We start from the raw sequence: 24,771 nt of genomic DNA, 5'->3' as shown, positions 1-24,771 counted from the left end.
ATCTCTGTTAGTTCATATAAATTTTCTTTGTGTCCTCCATCCCCTTTGACCTTTTACTCTTCATGTTAACTCTATGAGTTTCTCAGATGCCTAAGAGGAAGCATTTTTGCATTAAATCTTTAAATCCACTCTTTCAGTACTTTTCAAGAATCCAACATATTGTTTATATATTCATCAAACCATTAAACTAATTTCACACAGCACTTGTCTGAGACTGCCTTGTTTCACTTAAAAATCATGCCTTCCAGTTTTGTTCATATCATCAAATGTGGAAAGACCCTTAATATCTGAAAACTATTCTCTTATGTGACGTCTAGTACTGTTCAACGACGTCTTGGTCAACAAAGCAAATTGGTCATGATGTAATGGTGCAAAGTAAAGAGCACACTGTTGTGGCTGTGTTTAGGATAGGAAACAACAATTGCAACAAACACTGACAATTGTATAAAAGTACACATACATAATATGTATTGCGTGTGAAAATTAACAGATGGCTTATGTTATTGGTCTACATATTATGTTTTTATAAGTGTTTTAGATACATATTGAAAGACAAGCTTGGGTTTTGTTGTTGTTTATTTTTGTTTTTTGTCTGTGTCAGGTTGTGCTGCCTTCTTTTCACAAGCCAGGGCCATCTGTTTAACAGTGAACCTCAACTGAGACAATCCCTTTGTTTGTTCTGCAGGCAAATCTAAGTTGCGTTTTTTAAATTAGTGTTTGATATGGGAAAGGCCAGAGAACAGCGGGCCATGACATGTGTGGCCAAGTGGTCCTGGGTTGTATTAAAAAAAGCAAACTGGCCTAGGCAGGAGCACTAACCCTGTAATCAGCACCCACCACCCTGCAATCACTGCTTCAGTTCCTGCCTCTGGGTTCCTGCCTTGAGTTCCTGCTTCGCTTCCCTGTGCGATGACTACGAGCTATAAGATAAAACCATCTCCTTCCCAAGTTGCCTTTCGTCATGGTTTTTATCATGGCAACAGAAGTAAAGCTAGGTCAAGTTTCATTTATCCTTTCATCCCCTGACGGACACTTAGGTTGACTTGATACCTTGGCTATTTAAGTAATGCTACCACAGACATGAAAGCTCTAACCCCTTTCAGATATGTTTTCATTTCCTTTGGATAGGTACTAAGCTGTAGAATTGTTGGATCATTTGAAGCTCTGTTTTAGTTTCTTGAGAAATATTCAGTTTTTTTCATAATGTCTGCAACAATCCACATCTGCCAAATTTCACCTTGTACCAAATTTGTACAAGGGTTCCCCTTTCTTCGCATCCTCACGTACACTCGCTGTCTTTTTGTCTGGTAAACTCTGGATCCCTGTAGCCAGCACCTGTGCAAGGGCACTACGTGATCTATGTAAATCCGTTATATCAAAGGGGAGCAACATCACAGCAGCAGATTAAAAACAAATATTATTCCTCCATGCGGTAGTCCTCATGGCAATGGCACAGTCGGTCACATAAGCTCTGGTTTTCATTATATGCTGGGACACAGTCTCCTCCCTCCCAGGGTTTTAGCAGCCGCTGCAGCACTATTTTGTTGCCAGTGAGGTATTACTGACACTGAGATTCCAGTCATTGGGAAGGGAAACTGAGTGTAGAAGACACTTAGAGCCTTGGGTCCTAGCTCCCACATTTTGTGGCTAAGACTTTAGCTATGTGACAACATACAAAAGATGCCAGGAGATGCAGCATCCTGAGATGCCACGGTGGACTTGTTTTCAGTTAGTATTCCTCTAGTTCCCTCATCATCCCACATGCTGCTTTAGTATGTGGAAGAATTTGTCATTACAGTGTAAGGAAGCACATAAGCTAGAGTCATGGCAGAAGTACTTGTCCTTGCATTTCACACTGGTGGTTAGATGCAGGCACTGGGTGTACACAGAAATCACAGTCTCCTATGGTGAAATCTGAAGTCAATATAAATGTACTTTTAATAAACTTAACAACACCCTCAGGAACAGTTTATCTGTGACTTCCCACTCCTTGGCTGGCTACCCTGCAGAATTCCAGAGCAGATTATCAAGAATTTTCATCTCCATCCATCAAGAGATACTTTTAGTGCAGAGACATTGTAAAATGCTTGAGAGAACTTTGAAATGCCCTCCTTACGTGATTAATTAAATTCATTAAAATATACTTTATTAATATACCACCAAGCTTCAAAATAGATTATAATTCTTCCAAAGTGGCTGTATTTGGACTTCTGTATTTGCTTATTCAAATTCTATACTTCGAATTTCTTCCACCTCTCTATGTCTACATTAACATTTTTTAGGCACACATGTTTTCAGGTCATTATAGGACTTCAGTTAAATAAATTCAAAGGACTCTTGAAGGGCAAGCTCAATCCAAGAAGAGCATCTCCTGAACCCAGCCCTGGGAGCGCTGGTTTATTTTCCACCCTTGTCGCTGTTTTGACACACCTGTTCCTATCACTCAAAGTTTAGTCTGCCAGCAGTTTTATTAAAAGTGTGGATGAGTCCAACATGGGAGTTATAAATTTTAAAAACCAAGACTGTAATATTGTCTATTAATAAAAGTGTTAGATGCAAGCACTGTTAACAATAATTCCATCTCTTTCTGCCCTCCCCTTCTTAGTACCCAGACGCTGATTAAATAATGCTCTAGTGTCACCTCCTCATGTCCAGCTTCAGCTCACTGATCTAGCATTAAAGCATCCCCCAATATGCATTTATTCTTTTGCCCTTTCTCTTCCTCATATTCATTTGGCAAAAGCTCTTCTTGATTTACTCCTACTCTTTCTGAGACTTTACCAACATGACTAAATGTTTCTGTTAGAATAGCAACAATTGCATAGATATTCAGGCCCTAGTGTTGCCCAGTGATGATCCTACGTTTTTCTAGCTCAGCCCTCTCATCACTACTAAGGGCTATTTCATACACTCTCTGATTTCTTCCTATCTGCACTCTTGGTCGATGACTTTTCTCCCTAGTCCTTCAATAAAATAGAAAAAAGTAGAATCAATGTCTAAAACTGTACCATGTTCAGAGTAGGAACTCAGAGTATATTGATTAAAAACTTTCCTAGGTCCAGACTTTCCCCATAAACTAGAAAGTGATATTAATCATGTTACCTGTACAGCAGCGAGGAAGCATCCCACTGTGCTGGTTAGGGGGATGGCCCAGAGGCAAACATTGCCTAATAAGCTTGGAATTGAAACATTAAACTGAAATCAATCATTGATTTCTATTTAGTCAATGTTTTTATCGATATATATATATATACATATACATATATATAGTGACTGTTATTGCAGATAAATAATTGTGTTATAAAATGTCTTCCTCTTGTATAGAGTTTACTCTTAAATCATGCAGTTGGTAGCTGCATAAAGGATTCTTTAATTTTTTATGTATAATATATTAAGATTTATTTATTAATTTCATATATGTGAGTACACTGTCGTTGTCTTCAGACACACCAGAAGAGGGAATCGGATCCTATTATAAATAGTTGTGAGCCACCATGTGGTTGCTGGGAATTGAACTCAGGACCTCTGGAAGAGCAGTCAGTGCTCTTAACCACTGAGCCATTCCTCCAGCCCCAGATTCTTTAATTTTTGTGAGTTGATCATGGAATAAAAATTAAATTAATTGACATAGAAATCCTGTACAGCAGAACCCAATGTATTGGTGATTGTGGAAATGGAAGAAGTCCCTAAAACTGAAACAGCCTTTTCTCTTCCTCCACGAGTCAGACCTTGACAGGAATGTGGTTTGTGGAATAACCTGGAATAACTTAGTAAGCTGGACCTCATGGGAGCCTGGCATGGAGTCTGGTTTGAAATAACAGCTCAAAAGTAAGTTGTGTAGCATTGGTTCCAGGTCATTCAACAAGTATAAAATTAAGAGTTAACACATAAAGATAAGTGTGATTAATGAAATGGAGGAAATCTTGGCTCAGCATTAGGGAAAGGGTATGGCAGTAAATGTTTCAAAACCAGAAACCATTCACTGCATCGTGCTGTATATGACTAGGAAGTAATGCTACTTGGGATGAAGGGCAGCTGTTGCCACTGCAGCCTGCCTTTTGTTTGATGGCAGTCGGTGTCAGTGACTCATAGAAAGAAATAATAACTGCCTGGGACCTAAAAGTCTAAATTCTCTTAGCAAGATTCTGCCAACACAAGTTAGCTGGCGTTCCCTTCCTGTAAGGTTCTTACACTTTAGAAATGAAAGGAAATTATTTGTTTGAGAAATGGGAAACTTACTATCATTTGTGTCTCTATGTGGTCAAAATACTAGAAACATCTGCATAATGAAGTAGCAAAAAAAATGCAGGTATGGTGCATGGATTGCAGGGTTGGAAATTCCTAAGAAACTAAAACTTTGGTATAAGATCATAATATTTTTAGTAAATTATGCTAAACAAATAGTATAAATTTCAGATTGACTTCTTGGTACCTGTGAGAACTTACGCAAGTAATGATAAAGAATTATTGGAGATTTAGAAAAAGCACTGTTTCTCTCTGTATAATTATTTGAAGACTATATGCACAAAGGCTGGGTAACAGCCCAGATTTTGGCAGGAATATGCTAGAATTTGTTTGATAATCAGCTCTCTGGATTACATGCAAACAAAAACCTTGCTTTGTAGCACAAATTGCCTATCTCTTTAATACAAATACTTTTCTGGCACTCATGTCAAGCTTTCTCTATGAGAGAAGGGTATGCATGTTAGCTTGAAGGGCTCAACACAAGGCCTGGTTGTACCTCTTCTCAAACTAGATGTTCCTAGTAATATATTTATCATTCTGGTTCACGGAAGGGCAGAAAAGTCCCTAGAACTGGGCGAGAGTTCACAGACCTGACTGTAGACGCAATGTTCAAGATGTTCATTTTGGGAGTGGCCCTTTCTTCCATGCCTCAGGAAACCAAAGCTTTTGTGACTGTGTATCTGGGTTTTGACAGCTCGAACCTTAAAAAAATACCATATGAGCTTTCTCTGCATTAACACACATTTATTACATATGCCACATACAGCGATTGCAGATTTTACATGTGTCCATTTTATAATCACAAAGCAAGCAGCAACCCCTATTTTCTAGTATCCATTTCTCTTTAAAGCCATTTTTTTTTTATCCACCTTTGGAAAGAGTTTACTGTCTGCCAGATAATCCACGGCTCTGTGTTTTCCTTGCGTTGCTGACTGTATTGTGTAAAGCTCTTAGCTTTCACCAAGGGAATAACAGTCCTGGGAGTGGAGCCTGTATCTAACTGCGCTAGGGCTTTCTCGGAATATTACACAGAGTTACATTTGCAGGAGAGTGAAGGAGGGAGCAAGGGGGAAGGAAGTGCAAATGTCTTGTGTTAAAGTATCAATCCGTCATTTAAGACACATTGTACCGAGCTGAAATTGGGCACAAAATAATTAACTAAAAGACATTGCTAGTGAGAAACATTTCCATTAGTTTAATAATTTTCAATCTGCTTTTGCCTTAAAAGTGAGATTTGCAAAAAAAAAAAAGTCATATTTGTAAAAGTTTTCTCTCGTCCTTGTGTGCACCCCCTTTATCCCATGTTCTAGAGGTTAATATGTTCATATGTTTTTACCTGTGAAACACATCTCCATAAGTTCTTAGGGCAGGGAGATCATAAACTGTGACAGTGTTGAGAATGCAATGTGGAAACTATTGCATTCCCTGCAATCATGTGCTGACAGCTACAGCTCAGTGTTATTTTCTTAAAAAAAAAAAAAAAGAAAGAAAGAAAGAAAGAAAAAGAGACAACACGTTCATGCTAAACCCACATGAAAGGTTTCACTTCACATTTTTTGAGGGGAGATTTGGTTCAGCCAAACACGTAATCTCAATACAATCTTTCCAACTGGCCAAATGTGTTGTCTTGTTGGCCAATTCAGTGTGCATAATGTGCCATTGTTGTACCACAAAGCTAGAGCACCTTAGCTGTTACTGGGGAGAAGCGTGATATATTTGATTTCCTTTTATGAGACTCACATTGCTTATAATCCAGTGGGGCTACCACATGTTCTGGGCAGGCTATCAAATAGGATGCTGTAATGATTTGCTTGACTAGTGGAGTAGATGAAAAAAAAATACTAGTTCTGTCTGGAGCTGTTCTATTTTTGAATTGGAAATTTGCACAGCATGAAGCCATTCCTCCTCAACTCTCTCTAGATGTTAAAATTATTCAATACTTTGAGATTTAAAAATATGACACAAAATCAGGTAAGTAAGCAGTTGAAACAGCATGAATATCAGAAAACAAATGTGAGGTCTGGGATTTCATTTTAAAACAACAAAGAAGGGACTTGGTAGATTCTGTGGCATGATAGGAGGAAAGATTGGTTCATGGTGGACCTGGTAACTGAGGGTCCCTGCTTACTTAGCTCTCAACTGTTCTCTGCCTCTCAGACCGGGTGAGATGTTTCCTGCTTCTTGAAATGCCAACTACCCAGGCTTTCCTGGCAATAGTTCATCCTACCAAAAAAAATAGACATGTACTCAGCATCTATTAGTAATAATTTTTTTCAGTTCAGTCTCTGCTAATGATACTTTATAGATAAATAGAAAAGAAATCCTAAAATTCATCTGGAACCATAAAATGCCCCATATAACCAAGAAGATTTGATATAAAAGAATGAAGCTAGTCAACTTATTACCCATGATGGCTAACCTTGGTTGTCTGTTGGACCACATCTGGAATCAACTAAATCATGAGCTACTGGGCACGCCTGGGAGGAATTTTCTTGATCAGATCATTTAAAACAGAAAGACCCACTCTAAATCTCAGCCACGCTTTCTGGTGACAGCCCAGATGCAAAGTCATGGAAGGGAGTTCTGCTGTCTTCTCCCTCCCCTGGCAAGTCTATCTAACCTGTGGCGTTCCTTCAACAATATAAAGCCAGCTCTTTTAGATTACAACATGGACTGAACACCAGTAGCTTCTGGGAAGCCTACAGTCCTCCAGTCCTTTAGCACTAGATAAGAACTGCAGAGACAACCAGCATTGTAGACTAAGCAACTACCAGATTCTCAGGCTCTCCAGTGTGAGACAGCCACAGTTGGAATTGCCTGGACTCCATCCTGTAAGTCAGTCTAATAAACCGTTTATAACACACACACACACACACACACACACACACACACACACGTATATGTATATGTATATGTATATTTATGTGTATGTGTATATGTATCTATCTGTCCCATCAGTTCTCTTCCCTTAAAGAACATGGACTCATATACTACCTAACTTCAAAGTCTATTCCAAACCTGTAGTAACTGAAGCATCCTGGTATAGGTCTAAAAGCAGACCAATGGGGTAGACCTAGGAGCCCATAAATAACCCTCCACATTAATAATGAGAAGATTTTCCACAGAGGTGCCAAGAGTGCACAATGGATGCACCCGTTTCTCCTATCAGTTGTGTTTCACTTATAAATGGCTGCACAGAGAACAATGAAAAAGGATTGGATCAATCATTTGCATGAAGTGTTGACTGCAGTCACCAACACTGTATGATTAACATTGCCAGAACATGAGATTTTAGTAAGATTTCTAAGTGTGTAAGGTTATGAACCAGTAACTAACTTCAGTTAATTCTTCCAGCGAGTCACCATCCAAAAATATCACACTGGCTCCCATACAAACAGAACCACCTAAAAGTAAAATTTAATGATCAAGTATTATCATAGTTTATAAAGCTCTCATGAATTCTCTGGACTATAGTATGCTAAATTCTTAAAATGCCACCTCCTGCCTACTACTGTCTACCAGTGCATAGTTCAGCTTCCTCGTCAATGTCTACTGAGTGACTTCTAGGTACAGGCATGTGTTATGGAGAGGCAAATGTTCATATGTATCTGTGCATTATTAGCCAAAGTGTAGCAAGCTAAATGCTATTTCGACATATTTCATTTACCTAATTGATTATTCTTTAATATTATGTAGCTGGAATATATTACCAAATTGTAGAAAATAATGGATTGACTTAGTCAAAATAAGTTGGAATAAATTTGCAAAACTTTGTGATCCAAAGTGTGTAAAAAGATTATATCCTTAAAATCAACATTGATCCCGTATCTAAAGGATCGTTCAACATTTCCTTTAACAACATTTTCCTTTAATTGGTCATGCTCAAGGCTTCTTCGGGCTGCTCAGTTTGTCTTCCTTATCCCTTCATCCTGCTATAACAAGAGTCACTGAAGCAAGTTACGTAGCTCCAAAGTGAAGGCAGAGTGGGCTGGGAAGGAGGCATAGGATGACGTCAGGTCCCAGGTCTCTGTGCTTTGGGTCTATTAGGGTTTAATGGTGGCATGGACCTCCCATAGTAGATCTGTCTGCTGTTGTAGTGACACACTTGCTGTTGCCCCTTTCTGTGGTCAGGGGTTAAAAAATGAGTCAACTGCTCTGTGGTGCATACATTTGAACAGTCTAGAAAGTAAGAGCAGTCCATTCCTCTCCGAAGAGTGATGATCTGGATGTGGCTTTTCACTTCTAGCTTTGAGAAAAAAACCTTGTCACGAGACATGAGATACCTATCTGTGATTTTTGGCAAAGTTAGTGAAACAGTAAGATTTTTTTTTTTGGTAATACACACACACACACACACACACACAAGCACACGCATGTGCACACACACGCACATGCACACACACATGCACATACACACATGCACACACAATTATTCTTTTATAGAACATCTCAAATGCAAAGAATATACAAGAGTAGTTAAAATTGTTGAAGGTTTGCTTATATTTTATATTATTAGTTTTATAATTACTATAACATAAATCCTTGACAAAAGTCCACAATTTGGGATAAAAGTTATATAAGACTAAAATTGATGAAGAACCAAAAACATTTAAGTAGCAGCATCAGTCATGGAACCACGGCTGTAAGCCTATTGCCTTCCTCACTGCGTTACTTCTGTGATGATCTTTGAAGACCACCCTTGGTCCTGTATCAGAATGGGCTTCACCACCCATCACAGTATGTTTTACACACTCAGCTCTCAACAGTCGCTTGTCAGTTTATTAGATACTGATTGGCTTGCATCCTGCTCACACTTACAAACCAGCAGAGCATCTGTATATGTGCACTCTATTGTAATTCTCTATACGAGTAGTTCCTGTACTTTCTTTATTCAATGCCATCCTTATCTGTTTATTTGTATAAAGCTCAACTAGTGAAGTAAATACCCAATAAATAGCTCCCAGTTGACTTTACTTTGAAGATTGGCTAATACAATGGCATATGCACAGACTCCAATCAATATTAATTTACTTATTCAACTAATATTTACTGAGTTATTGAGTGCCTGCCATTGTGCAAAGTGATGGGGGTGGGAAGATTAGCAGGAAGACAAGGTCAGGATACCATTGGAGACTCATCCAAAGACTCCGTGTCAGACACGAGTAGATCCACTGCAGCTCATCTTCAGTTTAAAGAAAATGGATTTATTTTTTTTCTCTAAAACATATGGAGGCAGACGACAGTAAGTCGCACATGTCAGGAACAACTTGTATCATTTCCTTTACTGGAGGGTGCTGTACCCCTAAGTCTCCTTGTACAAGATGGCTGTCTCGGTCCAGTGTATATATTCTACAGCAGGAAGGAAGCACAATGAGAGAGCAGCAGGAGACAAGCCTTGAAGCTAGAGGAATGGGAATGGGGCTGGTGTTCACTGAGGGTCTGTGGTCGATTGGGCCAGGAGATTCTCAGAAAAGATGAAGACAGGGAGAAACATTTATAGTAGGCCTTCCTCAGTAACATTGGCTTCGGTGAAGACCAATATTTGAGCCTGTTCAAAGACTGCAACATTGATTCTAGAAATTCAAGTCACAGGTTCAGAGATTTGAGGGTTAATTTTGCTTGTCAGGTTGACACACCTGGACAGATAGACCATCAACTGGAGAATTGCCTCCATCAGACTGATCTGTTGGCACCTGTCTTGGGCATTTCCTTAATTTTCAACCGATGGTGAGGAGCCCAGTATCCTCCCAAGATAGGTGGACCTGGACTGTAAATGGTTGCTGAGAAACCAGCTGGAGCAAGCCAGTAAGCAGCACTCCTCCATGGCCTCTACTTCAGTTTCCGCATCTGCCAGAGTTCTTGCCTTAGCATCCTTCATTGGCAGACCGTAACCTGTAAGCTAAATAAAGATTTTCTCCCTTTTTTTTGAAAGAGTCCCACTATGTAGTCCTGGCCTAGAAATCTCTACATAGACTAGGGTGACCTCAAACTCACTGAAATGCACCCACCTTTGTTTCCTGAGTGCTTGGATTAAAGGAATGGAGCACCAAGCCTGGCTGCTGCATTTAATTTTAATTGGACATTCAAATAACCCGTGACCTTGTTAAAATAAGCACAATTTGAAAACATTGTATTCCCAAAGTGATGGTTATTCTAATGTCAAGATTAAATACTAATTTAAAATTTTAATCAACAAGAAAAAAATTTGCTAAAACAGGATTGGTCCAAACATCTATTGTTTCGGCTGGTGTAGATGCCTCCACATTCTTCCTCCACATCCTTCCTCCACATATTGTAATCCCCAGGAACATTTCCCCAGGGAAGGTGATTCTGTGGCTGTCTAGCTGTGCCATTCTATGTCAGTACAGAGATCAAACAGTTTGAATTTGTATTCTTCTGTAGCCACTGCATCTAATAAATGTCAGGTTGATGAGAGGGAATCACGTTTTGCATCAGTAATTCGGACAGATTAAAATGGAACTCTCCTTTTGAGTTACCTCCTTATGTTAAAATTTCAGTTTTAAGAAGCAATTATTAAAAGCTGTGTTCAATTGTCTTATTCAGTTTGTGGCTTCATACCAGGCAATAGAATTATCAAGTCTGTGGGGGTATTCACTACCTAGAGGTCACTTCATTTCATCTTATTCTGTTTTTATAGATATTCCCATATCCTCATAACCCCGAGCTATGCAGTGAAAGCCTTCATCCTTCACACTGTACAGACTCTCGATTTAACCAAGATTTCTGATAACAGTTACACAAACTCTATGTCATTTCCAATGTGTATGTTCTCTGTTACTCAATTGAAGCCTATAATTTCCTGTTTCTATTAAAAATCACAAGTAATCAAACTGATATGCTGGAAAAATATGTTATATTTGGCAATTTAATCCAATTTTTCTGTTGTCCAAGTCACAAATTGGTAGGTAGTTTCATGCATAGATACTGACTTTTATGGACTACAGCAGTTCTCCTTTTCATTGCTGTGTCAAAACACCTTACAAAAGTGGCTGAAGGACCAGAGTTTCTGTTGGCTTGCAGTTTAAGAAGGGATAGAGTTGATCTTGCTCAAGTCGTGATGGTAGGAGGACACAGAAATTGATCACATTGCCTCCACAGTCACTCCGAAGGTCAGTGCTCAGCTCGCTTTCCTCTTTCTGTGCAATCCTAAGTCCCAGCCTTGGCATATGTCATCCACACTAGGGACAAGTTTTCCCTCTTTAGTCTGATCTTTCAGGAAATGCCCTCATATACATAACAGATATATATTTCTGTGGCAATTCTAAATCCTACAAAAGTGACATCAAGATTAACTTCCTCACATACTTAGAGGCGTTAGGACACCAGGATGTCTAGGTTTAATGACAGATGTTTTTGCTGGTAACCAAAGAAGAAAGAGATGGAGATCGGTGCTCTTTGCCAGACCATGAGTAAATGTGAGTGAAGATAGCAGGAGATGGAAAGGACATGTGGTTAAATCACTAACAGGGCCTACGGCCTTGGGTGACTATCGCTCCTCTTAAATATGTCAGAGACAACGAAACAGTAGGCACATATTCAACAAGGTAATTTTAAAAGTCCGTTCTCTGCCTCCTCACAGCCTCTGGGATGAAGCACAAACGCCTAGAAATGATCCTGTCTGTGCTTTACATACTTCAGAGTCATCTCTTCCAATTTCACATCTACCTCCAACCCATGTTACCATAAGCAAATCCTTTTTACTTTCCTGTTAAGGGGAGGGAGGCGTGTGTGTAAATATATGCACACATATGTACTTTTCTACTATTCCCCATGTTTATGCTATCTTCTACTTCAAGTATCTTCTCCACAGCTTACACAAACTCAGGTCATGTTGGGGGCTTTTCTGTCTAAGGAGCCGTCACCTCAGGGCCATCCCTCCTCCTGTGTATCATTATTTGATTTTAAGCGTCTGTCCTCATTACTAGGCTCAGTCCTCAATGCTGAACACACGGGAGGCAACCAATATGAAATCTCTGAGTGAATACATGGAACCTTGGCGAGAACGAGAGATTAGAAAATAGCTTAAGTACAAAATTATAACATACAGTCTACGGGAAAGTAGAACAATTTTGCAAATAAGAAAATGGCTTTATATTTCTGTAAACGTATTTTCCATGCTATGCTATTAATTTTAATTAGTGGTTGGTGGTGTTGGTTATTTTTGTAAACATTTTGGGTGATAAACCATCTGGTGCTGTTTGGTATTCTTTTTTTCTTTCCTTTATGTCAAGAGAGTAAGAAGCATTATGTGTGTGCTTTGGTAAGCAATCCTGAGTGTCCTATTCGTAGAACTTTACTTAATTAATGACTGGTAGTGCTTGGCATCAATGCTGTCTTAAAGGCTGAGTTTCCAGGATCAATGCTGATCATTGGATGGTGGCTTTGTCCTAACTAGTGAACCTCAATTTTGAACTGTATGTCAATGGATGTACATGTACACGTGTGCATTGAATTTAAGAGTAAGGGAGCACAGAATTTTAGATCATGAATTTATTCCAGACCATTTACCCTTCCCATTTACTAATAGGGAACTAATGACCCCATAGAAAAATGACTGTCCCTTGGAGGAGCTAGGGAAAGTATTCTGCTCACGTTATTCTTTCAGATGAATGTAAATTCCTAAGCAAGGCTAGCCATATGGGAACATTACAAGATGTACCAGTACTTTCCTGAGTAATTCAACTTTATTGATAAAGATAACACCTTGCCCCAGACGCTGGGTTGCTGTGCCTTGTAACCGAGCCATCCCTGCCTCCTGTGTCTTTCTCTTCTCTGGGAAACTGATTGTTACAAGTCCATGCTCGTAACCATTGCCCATTAGGAGATCACACAGCTTCTTGCAGATGAAGCTGCAGGAGAAGAGTTTTGTCTTGTGGAGAAACCGCTAGTTTATAAATTACCAGCCTAGTAATTTATAACCAACAGTAGTAGTTTAGGTAGCTTTACAGCTTAGCAGCTATAAAAAATAGCTGTTGTATTTATGAGCATTGCAGTAACAACGATCACGGCAGTTACTTCACTTGGCACATTTAGCACGTGCTATCACGGGTGTGTACAACTAAGTGTGAGCACCGTCATTCTCTGTATAAGTGAAGGTTGTGAATACTTCCTGCATTTCCTCGGGGCCACACAAAATTCCTAAACTAGGTACATTCACCACCTTTGCAAACTAACTCAATTTGAGTTTGGCTGTGATTTAGCTTGCCACTCCATTGCATATTTATACACAGGGATGTATTTATACACAGTTTACACGTATATAAATGTAAGGATTTATCTTTATTGATAAAGGTTAATTACTCAAGGCAGTATTGGTACAGCTGCATAACTTCTAAGGTCCCCCACACTTAGCCTTGCTTAAGAATTTACATTCATCTGGAAATAAGAATCAGCCGGAATTCCTTTCCTGATGTCTCTAGAGAAGAGTCATTTAACCCCAGCGCCATTAGTTTCTTATCAGAAAATGAACCAGGAATACAGCTCAGAGTGTAAGGGCCAAAGCCTGAAGAACTGGGTTAGATTCGAGCCCACAAAATGGAAAGAGAAAACTGGCTCATGTAAACTGTTCTCTGACCTTCACATATACTCTATGATACTCATGCACGTATATACACAGACACAGACACAGACACGCACACACGCACACACACACACACACACACGTACATGCACATGCACACGTACACATACTGAACAAAAGATTTGCTATTTGTGGTATCTTAGGAGAGCATACTTTGTGTGCTCCAGCTTCAATCATCCAATCATCCTTGTCTAAAAACTTGTGGTACACAATGTCAATTTGATATATGTCCTTTATTAAGCTGATGGTATCTAATAACTGCTTTATTAAGTAAGACTCGTAGTCATCTTTATCATGTGGATGTTAGACCTAAGTGTTATGTTTTGCCCTGTTGGTGGGAGAACTCAGACTCCTGCCTTTTTTTCTCTTCTTCTTATACTTATGTGCACCTGTGTTGAGATACAAAATTTCTGTTTAATTGGTTATAATTTAATGTGATTATGTGTTTTTTCCTTTTTTCCCCATAGCCCTACCTCCCTGCCAGAGTTATAAGAAAATGCTTGGTCACATTTTTATCCCACTGAAATAAAATTATTTGGTAACTAGTTACTTCTAGTAGTTGTTCTATCCAAGGTTCTAAATTCTTTTTAATTACTGAAAATAGATACTTCTCTCATGCAATATATCCAGATCACAGTTTCCCCTTCCTCCCTTCCTCCCAGCTCCCCACCATCTCCCCTCTCCCCGAGATCCATTCCACCTCCATCTACATTCTTTGTTTTGATCTTAATTTTCAGGAATCAATAGGTGTCTTGTGTTCATTGGCATTTTCTTTATCATCTTCCAGGTCTTGTAGAAATTTGCCTGATGCATCCCCTCGATGTGGTGAAAACCAGGTAAGGTTTTGCATGAACAAGTTTTATTGACCTTGGCTGATATCCAAGTTAAGATCTGTCAGAACACTAAATGCTAGAACTTGTCCCAGGCCGGTAGCTTCTCCCTAGACTGGCATCTAAATTTGCTTTTCAAAGATCGTTCCACTTGACAGGATGAAATGTGAGGTCGTCAGAAGGTATGCACTGCTTTCTGCTGTCACATGCCAATTGGAAGGCATGATTTGTGATGCACTGGTACATGAGATAAATTCATCAAATCGGTGTGAAAACTAAATGTTATCTAACGAACTACGACAGCAGCTTTTCAGTTGGCGTCGAGCATAATAGATTGCTGTCTGAGAGTCAGCATTTTTATTTCAGGAGAGCTTTTCAAATGACAGTTAAAGAATTTATTCCTATAACTCTTTGCCAATGCAAAATGCTGAAGGAGAAAATGTAGAGCAATGTATTAAAGCTATCTTCCAGGAATAAAAACAAAATGAAAAGCAAAACCAAAAATACCAAAAGTTTAATATGATCACTGTAGAGCATTGAGGCGGGCGGGAATGAGTCTTCAATTTTTTTTTTTTTTTTGGACTTGTAATATATCATTTCCCCTTTACTCTCTCCCCTCCAAACTCCCCAAACTACTCCTGCACATGCTCACTTTCAAATTCATGAACTTTTTTTCTTTTTAATTATTATTGCTCTCTCTCTCTCTCTCCCCCGTGTGTGTGTGTGTGTGTGTGTGTGTGTGTGTGTGTGTGTGTGTGTGTGTGTGTATTCTATTCAATACATAAGCACATCCTTCTTGATCTGCATAATGTTGCTTGCGTTTATGTTTTTAGGTATGACCATTTGGGATTGAATAACCAATTGGTAAATGCTTACCTGCAGGGGAAGTTAGAGCATATTTTTGGAAGTTTAAACTCTGGCTAAATTACTGAACTTTATTTTTTTTGAAATTAGAAGATTTTAGTGCATAGTGTATGTTTCTATATATTTGCATTATACAAAACCTAAGTGATAGGACTTGGCCATGATCATGACAAAAACCATACCGAGTGGCAGGTCTCATGTGGGAAGTATGTATACCTTGAGATAGGTCTCATGTGGGAGGTATATCATGGGGCAGGTCTCAGGTGGGAGATTTACTGGGGAAGGGGGATACAGAGGCAGCCTCTGAGAGAAGGATGAAAGAAGAAAGACTGGGTGCAGGGAGAATGTAATTTTTATCTGGAGCTTGGTACATTGGCAGGACATGTGATAGGAGTGACAGTGTCGCCTCTTGGGCAGCTAGAGCTGACATGCCTTGTTGCTGGATCCCTTGAAAGCTGGCTATAAAGATGTCTGATTGTTGTGGCGTCACTCTTAGCTGTCCATGGACGTACCTGATTGCTAACACTAAGAGCAACACCAGCTTACGTTGTACCCTGCTAGCAAATGTTGCAACACTAATTCTGTGATTGAACTAATCATTGCTTCCTTGGTTAGGAATTACTTGATGAATCAGACTGGTCATTTGATGGACATTTTATTTAACTTACCTAAAGAGGCCTCTTACTTTAAATTTTCTTAATTTAATTAGTGTGTGTGTCTATGTGTGTGTTCATACACATGTGCATACCCTTGTCATGTGCATGCATTTTAGACACAGTTATTGGACTCAGTGAACAATATATGGGACTAAGTTCTCTTTCCATTCTATAAGGTCAGTAAGTCAGAGTCAGGTCATCGCCTTGGTAGCAAGTGTCCTCACCCAGTGTGCCATCTTCCAGACTTTCAGATTTTCAGAGTGATTGATGATGAAAGCAACTTTTACATGATGATGAAGTGATTTCTACTTGAAAATAATATCACATTTATAGTTGAAACAATAAGATTTGACTTGTGATTGAACCTTCCAGTTGTCAAAATAAAATACCACAGCTTAACCAAAAAGCATTTATTTCCCATACTTGGATAATGGCTTGGGAAGCTAGGAAGTTCAAGATCAAGGTTGGGACCTACTTGGTTCTTATTGCAAGCCCTTAATCCGGCTCCTAAACATAGCAATCTCACTCAGAGAAACTCTGTAGTCCTTCTTTCCTTGTGAAGTTATTAATTCTGACAAGGTGGATCCAACCCTTATGATTCCATGTGAGCCTGTCACCTCCCAGGTTCAGCTTTCAGATATTACTACACTGGTAGTTTGAAATTGGGCAGAATGGAAGCATTCAGTAGAAAGCTTAGTTTGTCATTACATCGAAACAAAGTTGGAAAACCACAGATTATGCCCAAATGAGGGACATCGACCTCTAGACCACCTTGGGGTTTTCAGAAGAGAAGGCAAAAACCTACGAACCTTTTCTCCTTAGATTCTTCTGTGGATTTCACCTATGAAAAGCCAAGATATTACTGCTAGTCTTGCTGGGTAATACATTTTCTTCTTACAAAGCATGAGTTCCTTACATTCAAATAAGCTTGGAGAAATAAGAACAATCTAAATAAAACATGGCACCAAAATTATGATCATTCCATCATCCCCTGGTCCTCGCTTGTCTGCTCAACAGTGGCTATTCCGTATCTAGCTGTGGATTCCAGGATACACTCAAGAGTCTCCACATCCGTGAAGAGTCCCATCAACGTCAACTTCAAACCACCTCATGTCATTGGACTGGATTTGAATTATACTTTGCTTGAAATACATTTACTAAGTAACTTGTGCCTTATATATTGTATATATTGTGTCTTATATAAGTATATTGTGCCTTCTTTGCTATATATAAATATTCCCATGAAAATAACATTTATTAATTGGGATTGGTCATGTGCCCTTGCCTATCTTGAAGAGGGAGGGATAATACCACCCTGCAGGTATCCTGAGAGAACTGAATGATGAATGGCGGTTAACCTGTCTGACAGCAGAGGTTGTACTGAATGAACACTCTATTTACAGCCTAATATATGTAGAACTTTGTTTGCAAGGGAAATGGACTATGAGATTTCCAGGACTTAGCACTCAGCCACTAACAAGATAGCCATTGGGCAGAAACAGATGAAAATGCTGGGCTCTTCATTGTTATAGTCTGTAAGAGACGAGTTCCTCTCTTAAAGTGTAACACTCGATTTTAATTTTCAATAAAGATATTTTGGGAATTATAAATTAGAAAGGAAAATTGGGACACTACGTAGAAATCTAGTGAATGCACATGGTCTGTGCTTGAAGACTCTCAAAGTCATCTGTTGGAAACATTTGCTGACAATATTTTCAGTTAGAATGCCTTCTTACGATTACTGTTATTTCTTTGTTCTAAAAGAAGTACAGAGGTCTGACTATGAGGTTCTCTTGCTATAAAATCAGTGGTTAAACCTAGGCAAATTTCTGCTTTCACTCTAACCTATGAGGTTATAGGAAGTAAAGGGTTGGAAGGATTACATTATATTTTTATTTTAAATTATGTGTTGTTCCCTCAGCTTAAATTTAGATAGACCAAGTTCTTAGCTAGTAAGAGTGGCAGCTTCAAAATGCGTACTTCCCTTTCAGCATTTTTAAGGCTCTTTCATCAACTAAAAAACTTCCAAAATATTCATTTTGAACATGATATTTTTAACCATAATATGGTCACATTTCCTGATAGTGATTATATACAAAAATTAATATCAACAAAAAAGAAAGATGCAAATCATCATCCAGGACTAAAATAAATGAATTAATTATACAGAGAATGACTATTTATATTGGGAATTTGAAAACAGCAACTAAGATATATTCACAACCAGATGCAGGAGGCATCTGAATGAAGTCAATCTACTAGAACCAATTAGGACAACATAAGTACTCATTCTTTATAATAAGCACTCCAAGACAATACAAAATGTAGCATAAAACATTTGAAGTAGGAATAAATTCATACCAAGTGACACAAATAATCATTTACAGAGAGGAAAAATACATTTTTGAAGAAAGAATGGGAGATAAGTTTTTATCATCCCTTGTTTTTCATTCAGCAAAGGAAAGGACTAGACATTTTGGAGGTCAGAAAGAAAGGACTAGACTTTGTGAAGTAAACCGGGCACACGAACATTATGGGAAATGAGCCATATCCACAGTTCAAGATTAACTCAGTACACCGATCTTCAAGACACCATAGGAAAGGGAAGTGGAGAGATGCCCGGAAACAATGTCGGCGTGTATACCTCTGCCCAGTGCTGTAAGAAGTCAGAGTTCACTGCCCTCAGAGAACACACCATCACAAAGCAGACTGCTGAAGCAGCCAGTGCTCAGTGGCCTCCTGCCTCATTTCTTAAGTTAGTCTCAGTCTCTGTTTGATTCAGCAAAACAATAATTATTCATTGTATACAATGCGTCAGGTTGTAACAAGCCTGAATTTCAGGAGATTACAGCATGGAATCTTTTTCTCATCCCACCCGATGTCCAATATGAATAGATGGCATTTAAGCTGCCTTAATTAAATACCATCAACTGGGTCCTTGTAGTCAAAAGAATTTTCAGTTATGGAATCTGGCTTCTGCAAGTTTCTTTTCCCTACAGGTTCCATTTCTGTCCTCTGGAGGAGACTCTTTCCCTCTTTCACAGACAGCACCCTCTCACTGGGTTCTCACGTAGCAGAAGAAGCAATATACCACCTGGAGTCACTGTTATAAAGACACTAACCCTATTCATGAGGGCCTCCCATTACTAATCTCCGAGAGGCCGGATTTAAACACATGGATTTGGGAGATGGAACCCATTTAGGACATAGTAGGGTGCACTGCACTGGCTAACATCACTCAGGCCGGTGGAACCTCCACTTCCTCGTGTTTCCACTCTACATGACAGGAAGTGGAGAGCCCTACGGTCTCATGTCGTTTCCGCTCGGACTTATGGTTCAGAATTACTCTTTGACTGCACTTAGCCAACCAGAAGCAAAAGTTTGATCACCCCCTTTGATTGGGAGGACCTAGGTGTCAATATGCTGCAGGCATTCATGTCCACTCCAAGCCATACACAAGGAAACATCACTCACTTGTACATACTAGTTCCCTTTCCAGATGAAAAAACACTTTGGGCTTTCGGCTGCTTCTTTTAATATCCGTTCCCATATTTCTAAATGTTAGCCTTATCCTGATATTGGCTTCAGTAGTGCTTCCACCCCAGTTCATGGCCTGTGTGGAGTCTCCAAAAGTATCCTTTGGAAACAGTCTCTGTGGATATAATTAGCTATGGTGCAGTTATACTAAAGTCAGGGAGGCTCCAAATTCAATACGCTTTGAATCCTTACAAGAAGAGACTTGGTTAGACAGACAGAAGGAGCAAGACAAGGAGTGAGGGAGGGAAGGAGGTATGGAGGAGGAAGGGAGAGAAGGAGTGAGAGAGAAGGAGGTATGGAGGGAGAGGGGGAGGGATAGAGAGAAGGAGAGAAGTCATATCCAATGAAGGTGGTCGTTGGAATTATGCACCTGCATGCCAGTGCACGCGAAGGTTCGCTAGTAACTTGCAGAGACAAGGAAACTAGTAGGAGAGATTTAGGACATAAGTCAGCACGCTGTCCTAACTTATTACTTTTAAATATTATTCATGATCCGACACCCTTCACCCTCCTTGATTAAAAATACACCCAATTACTATCACTTATTGTCTGTTTTATGGTTTGGCAATGCAGGTATTTATTGCTGAGATGAGCTGCCCAATGAACTGCTCTTCTGCCGATGGTGTCTTTTCATTCGTCAGCCTCTGCGTGGTTGTTGCCAATTATTATTTCTCCCAAGACGCTTCTATAAGTTTCTTGACGCTATTGTTTTCTACAAATGTCATTATTCTGTTTGTTAAACGTGGGCTTATTTCTAATTGTCTGGCTTTGTCCTTAGGCAGTGCCTCTCCTTTTACCTTTGAGTCGAGGTTATGTATGGCGGAGAAAGAAGCCGTTCAGGGCATTGTCATGTTTCTAGCATGGGACCACTCTCCTGCTCCCTATCTGGAGCTGTCCTAGGTCAGGCTTTAGGGAGTAAGCTACACGATGTTCAATGAAGTGAGCAAGGAGACATTTAGAGACTTCTAAAAACCTCATTTTTCCCCAGTCACATTTAAATACCATCCACGGTATCTGATTTTCCAATATTTTCCAAAGGGTTTCCAACGCCCTTTGCTGATCTCTCCCTCCTAGAATACTTTGGGTGTAGCCTTCTCTGCTCTACTATTACTGACCTCCATCCAGTTCCTCTTTTCATTTCTGTTGTACAAAAGTGTGTTGACATCACACATCTATAACTATTTCTTGCGCTGTCTTCTTTGTTCTTACGGGTTTACACTTATTTATAATTCCCCTACTAACTATATTTATTAGTCAGAGCCAAACCAGGAGAATACACCCACTCTGAGCATTCAAAACAAAAGGAATTTAATGCAAGGAATTAGTTACTCAGATGCCTTAGGATCCAACAGAAGTCTATGAGGCAACCCAGAGATTAGCAGTAAAGCCACAACCCCACATTCGGTAGACAAAGGGAAGAGGTGTTACAGTCATCCTGGTAATTATGGTGGAAATTACAACTGTCCCTGGCCTGTCAAATGCAAAGGGAGCCTCAGAAGAGAAACAACTACCAACACCTGAGGCAGGGCGGGGTAGGGGGTGTGTAGGGATAGGGGTAAGGGGTAAGGGGGGGTAGTGAGGGTGGAGGGGGATATGGGCTCTGGTTTCTTTCTTCTTACCACCTTCAGCTTCCCACCACTGCACCTTCTTGTTGACTCATAGTATCCTGGGAGGCACAGAAGCTTTGCAGAGATCAGTCCTTCCACATTAGAACAGGAAAAAAAAAATTGAGAAATAGATCTAAACAAATAGAACCAGAATACGTACATGGTTACTTTAGTAAGCTTTCTTTAGTTTACAGTTTTGTCTATATGATATACTTCGATAATATTATTGCCAGTCCAAATCCTCCAAGATCCTTCCTATCCCATCCAACTTTGTATTCTTTCTCTCTCTCTTAAAAAGAGAAAGGAAGAGAAAATCAACAGGAACAAACAAAAGAGAAAGATACCAAAACAAAACAAAACAAACAAAAAAAAAAAAAACAAAGCAAAAACTACATGCAAAACCATGAAGTCTGTTTTGTGTTGGCCACAAAACCCCATTACTCCTAGACATGGGATCTGCCCTAAAGTGTGGCTGATATACCCAGTGGCACTCTATTGGGAAAAAAAAATGATTTTTTTTCTTTCTTGGAAGGTGTCAATTGTAAATACTTACTTGGTCAGAGGTAGACTTTGGGTCTACTTGCCATTCTCCTTGCTGGGACTTTGTTTTGAATCTGTGGATCTGAGGGTAAGGCCCTATTGAAGCTATAGCTTACGTATGCCCTTAAACATGGAGAAATCCAGCTAGTGTGCAGCTGACAGCCCCACTCCTACTGAATAGCGTTCATGGTACCAGAAGTTACATTGCATGCCTCCAAAGAAAAAAGTAATCACTAATATCACCCAGCTTCAAATCCTGTGACCTGTGTCAGCCACCTACATGCAAGATATGCAAGATTTGTGTCATGGTGCAATCATGACACAAATGTTATGGGTGTGACCAATCTCTTCTTGTTTGGACTTAAGGTACTTCTTGATACAGAGCCCATTCCTGACACCGCTAAAATGATCAAGGGCCATGGTTCCTTAGGGAAAATCTACTATCAGTATTTTGATAAATGAATATGTCAATAAAATGGCTCCTAATAACAAACTGCCATACCCATAGACCAAAGTATTAGTCCCCCCTCATCGGAGAAGCATATTCTTACAGAAGATGGTGATTTACACAGATTCCCACAACCAGACAGTGTGAAGAGAGGAATTTTAGAGCTCTCAGCCATAAATGGGATTGTCTCCATCAAACTCTCCCTGTCAAGGCTCAGGCATGTATATGGAAAAAGAGCAGAAAGATTGTAAGAACCAGAGTGGTGGATGACATAAAGAAACAGTGTCATCCAGACACAACAAGACTGTGACAGCATGTACAAGATCTGTACAGGCTCATTTCAGTAAGCTTTGAAAGATGCAAAAAATAAGCATTCATTTCCAATCCAGCATAGTTAACCAAACTTATGTTGCATCTAAAAAGATGATATTTAATAACCCTCTCATGGAGAGATAGTCAGGCATTGTACTACTTTATACTGGAAACAACTTACAGTTCCTGCTTACAGTAAGTATGGCTCCAGGTACAGACTGTTGTGGTCAGAGGCTGTCCAAATGACCACTGACTTGTTTTAAGTGTTCCCACTGAAATTTAGCAGAGAATATTTACTAAGATAGTGAACACATTACAGCTACATTGAGTCAAGGTCTCTTGAGATTCTCTCTAGAGATCTGCCTTTACAGTGACTTTAATTTTGTTTATACCCCAACAACCTCTGCGTAATTGTGTTTAAATTCTTCCTCTAGACCCTGACTATAAATAGTAGAAAAATCTATTCACTTGTTAGACTAGAAAAATTAAAGGTCCACAGTTTTCTATTCTCCTGGGTTTAAAATAGATAAGCCGTAATAATGTTTTCCCTGTCTCCCCTCATATTTCCTTTTTCTGACTAGGTTTCATTTGGGGCAGCTGCTCTCACATAGTGAGAGCCTCACTTGGGCTCCCTGCTGCCTCCAGGTCCTGTACTCTTTCTGCTTGAGAACAGGCTGTCTGGGTTTGAATCCCGACTCCTTTGTTCATTACCTGTTTGGTTTCATGAAACTAATGAGCTTCACTGAGCCTCAGTTTCCTCCTCTCTAAATGGAAACAAGAATAGTAATCACATCATTCTGGAAATAATTGAGCCACACACAAAAGGAACACACACAGGATACATGCACATACACGCGGGCACACACACACACACACACACACACACACACACACACACACACAGAGTATTGTGTTTAATTCTGGGTTAGCAAAGGAAGGGGAAATATGAAGACAAATGGAGTTTTTAAGGTAGCCAGGGAAACACAAGGCAATATACAAAGTATAGGAGAGGGGAAATGTTTAATATGGAGTCAAGTGGTTTCAAGTTCCAAGCCGGAAAAAAGTGTGTTATATGAGCACTCCATTTAAACCCTTCCACAGAAGGTGTTTGCAAGCAGAGAAGCCTCCTGGGTCCGAGGGCAGGAGAGCATTGGTTCAGTGCATATGTTCCTACTGACGTCATTCCACACATTCCACCCATCATCTTAGCTGCGTGCTAACATTATTACATATCCCCCAAGACTATCACAGTACCTGACCTCCAGGAGGTGTCCAGTGAGTGCTGCTGGATGAAAGAGTAAAATAGTATTCATTAATAATCAGGAATAACACTGCCAGCTATGTGACCATTCTGGAATATTTAGAAAGTTAATAACAGGCAGATGTATTGCCTTTGTTGAAAAATGTAAGATTTCATGGAAGAGACAGGAAGTGAAGTCTATTGAAAAAGAAGAGGAAGCAGCATGGTAGTCGAGAACATTTCAGGCCTGTGGTAGAGTTGCAGACCTTAACATGGAGGTGAGGAGGTTTCCTTCGGATGTGTTCAGATTTGAAGTAGGTGTACAAGGTCAGGAAAGAAGCCAGAGGTGCTGGAGGATACAAGAAATGAGCTCTACGATACGAGGCAGAATGTGTAACTTCATCCCCAATAGCAGCAGACTATGGAAATAAACTGCAGGACGCATGCATGACTTGTGAGCTTTCTCAGATCCACATTAGAAGAAAACAAACAAAAGGTAAAACTAATATTAATAATATCTTACCAAACCTATGTTCAAAACATTGTCTTAATAACATAACAATAGAAAAATTGCTAGTAAAGTATTTCCCATTCCTTTCCTACACTGGGTCATTAAATCTGGAACCCATTTCACACTTAGATTCACATCTTAATACAGATTAGCCAGCTCTATTGCAATAGTGACGTGGGGCTTATGGCCCCTGGATTTCATAGCATAGACTATTCTATAGCATGCTATAGAAATAGGTGCAGTGGGAAGAAGAAGCCTTCTTCGTGTGGTAAGGACAACTGTCCAATGATTCCCTCATAAAAACATCCTTTTTAGAATGGTCTGACAATGGCCCATAAGCAGGGTTCCAGATCGCATCAGGGTGAGAAGAAAACTGCATA

At 39.6% G+C, this 24,771-nt stretch overlaps 1 protein-coding gene across 1 annotated transcript in view; it reads left to right on the top strand.

Annotated features, from left to right (window-relative positions):
• Slc25a21 (solute carrier family 25 member 21) overlaps positions 1-24,771 on the top strand; it is a 474,469-nt gene that overhangs the window by 268,141 nt on the left and 181,557 nt on the right. The window contains exon 2 of the mRNA XM_032907774.1: positions 14,634-14,682. Coding sequence (XP_032763665.1) covers positions 14,634-14,682 — 49 coding nt within the window. The remainder of the gene's footprint in view (positions 1-14,633; positions 14,683-24,771) is intronic.

This window comes from Rattus rattus, chromosome 7, assembly GCF_011064425.1.
Source record: "Rattus rattus isolate New Zealand chromosome 7, Rrattus_CSIRO_v1, whole genome shotgun sequence".
NCBI classification, from domain to species: Eukaryota; Metazoa; Chordata; class Mammalia; order Rodentia; family Muridae; genus Rattus; species Rattus rattus.
Note: the sequence above shows the minus strand (reverse complement) of the source record. Positions and strands in the feature narration are given on the sequence as shown.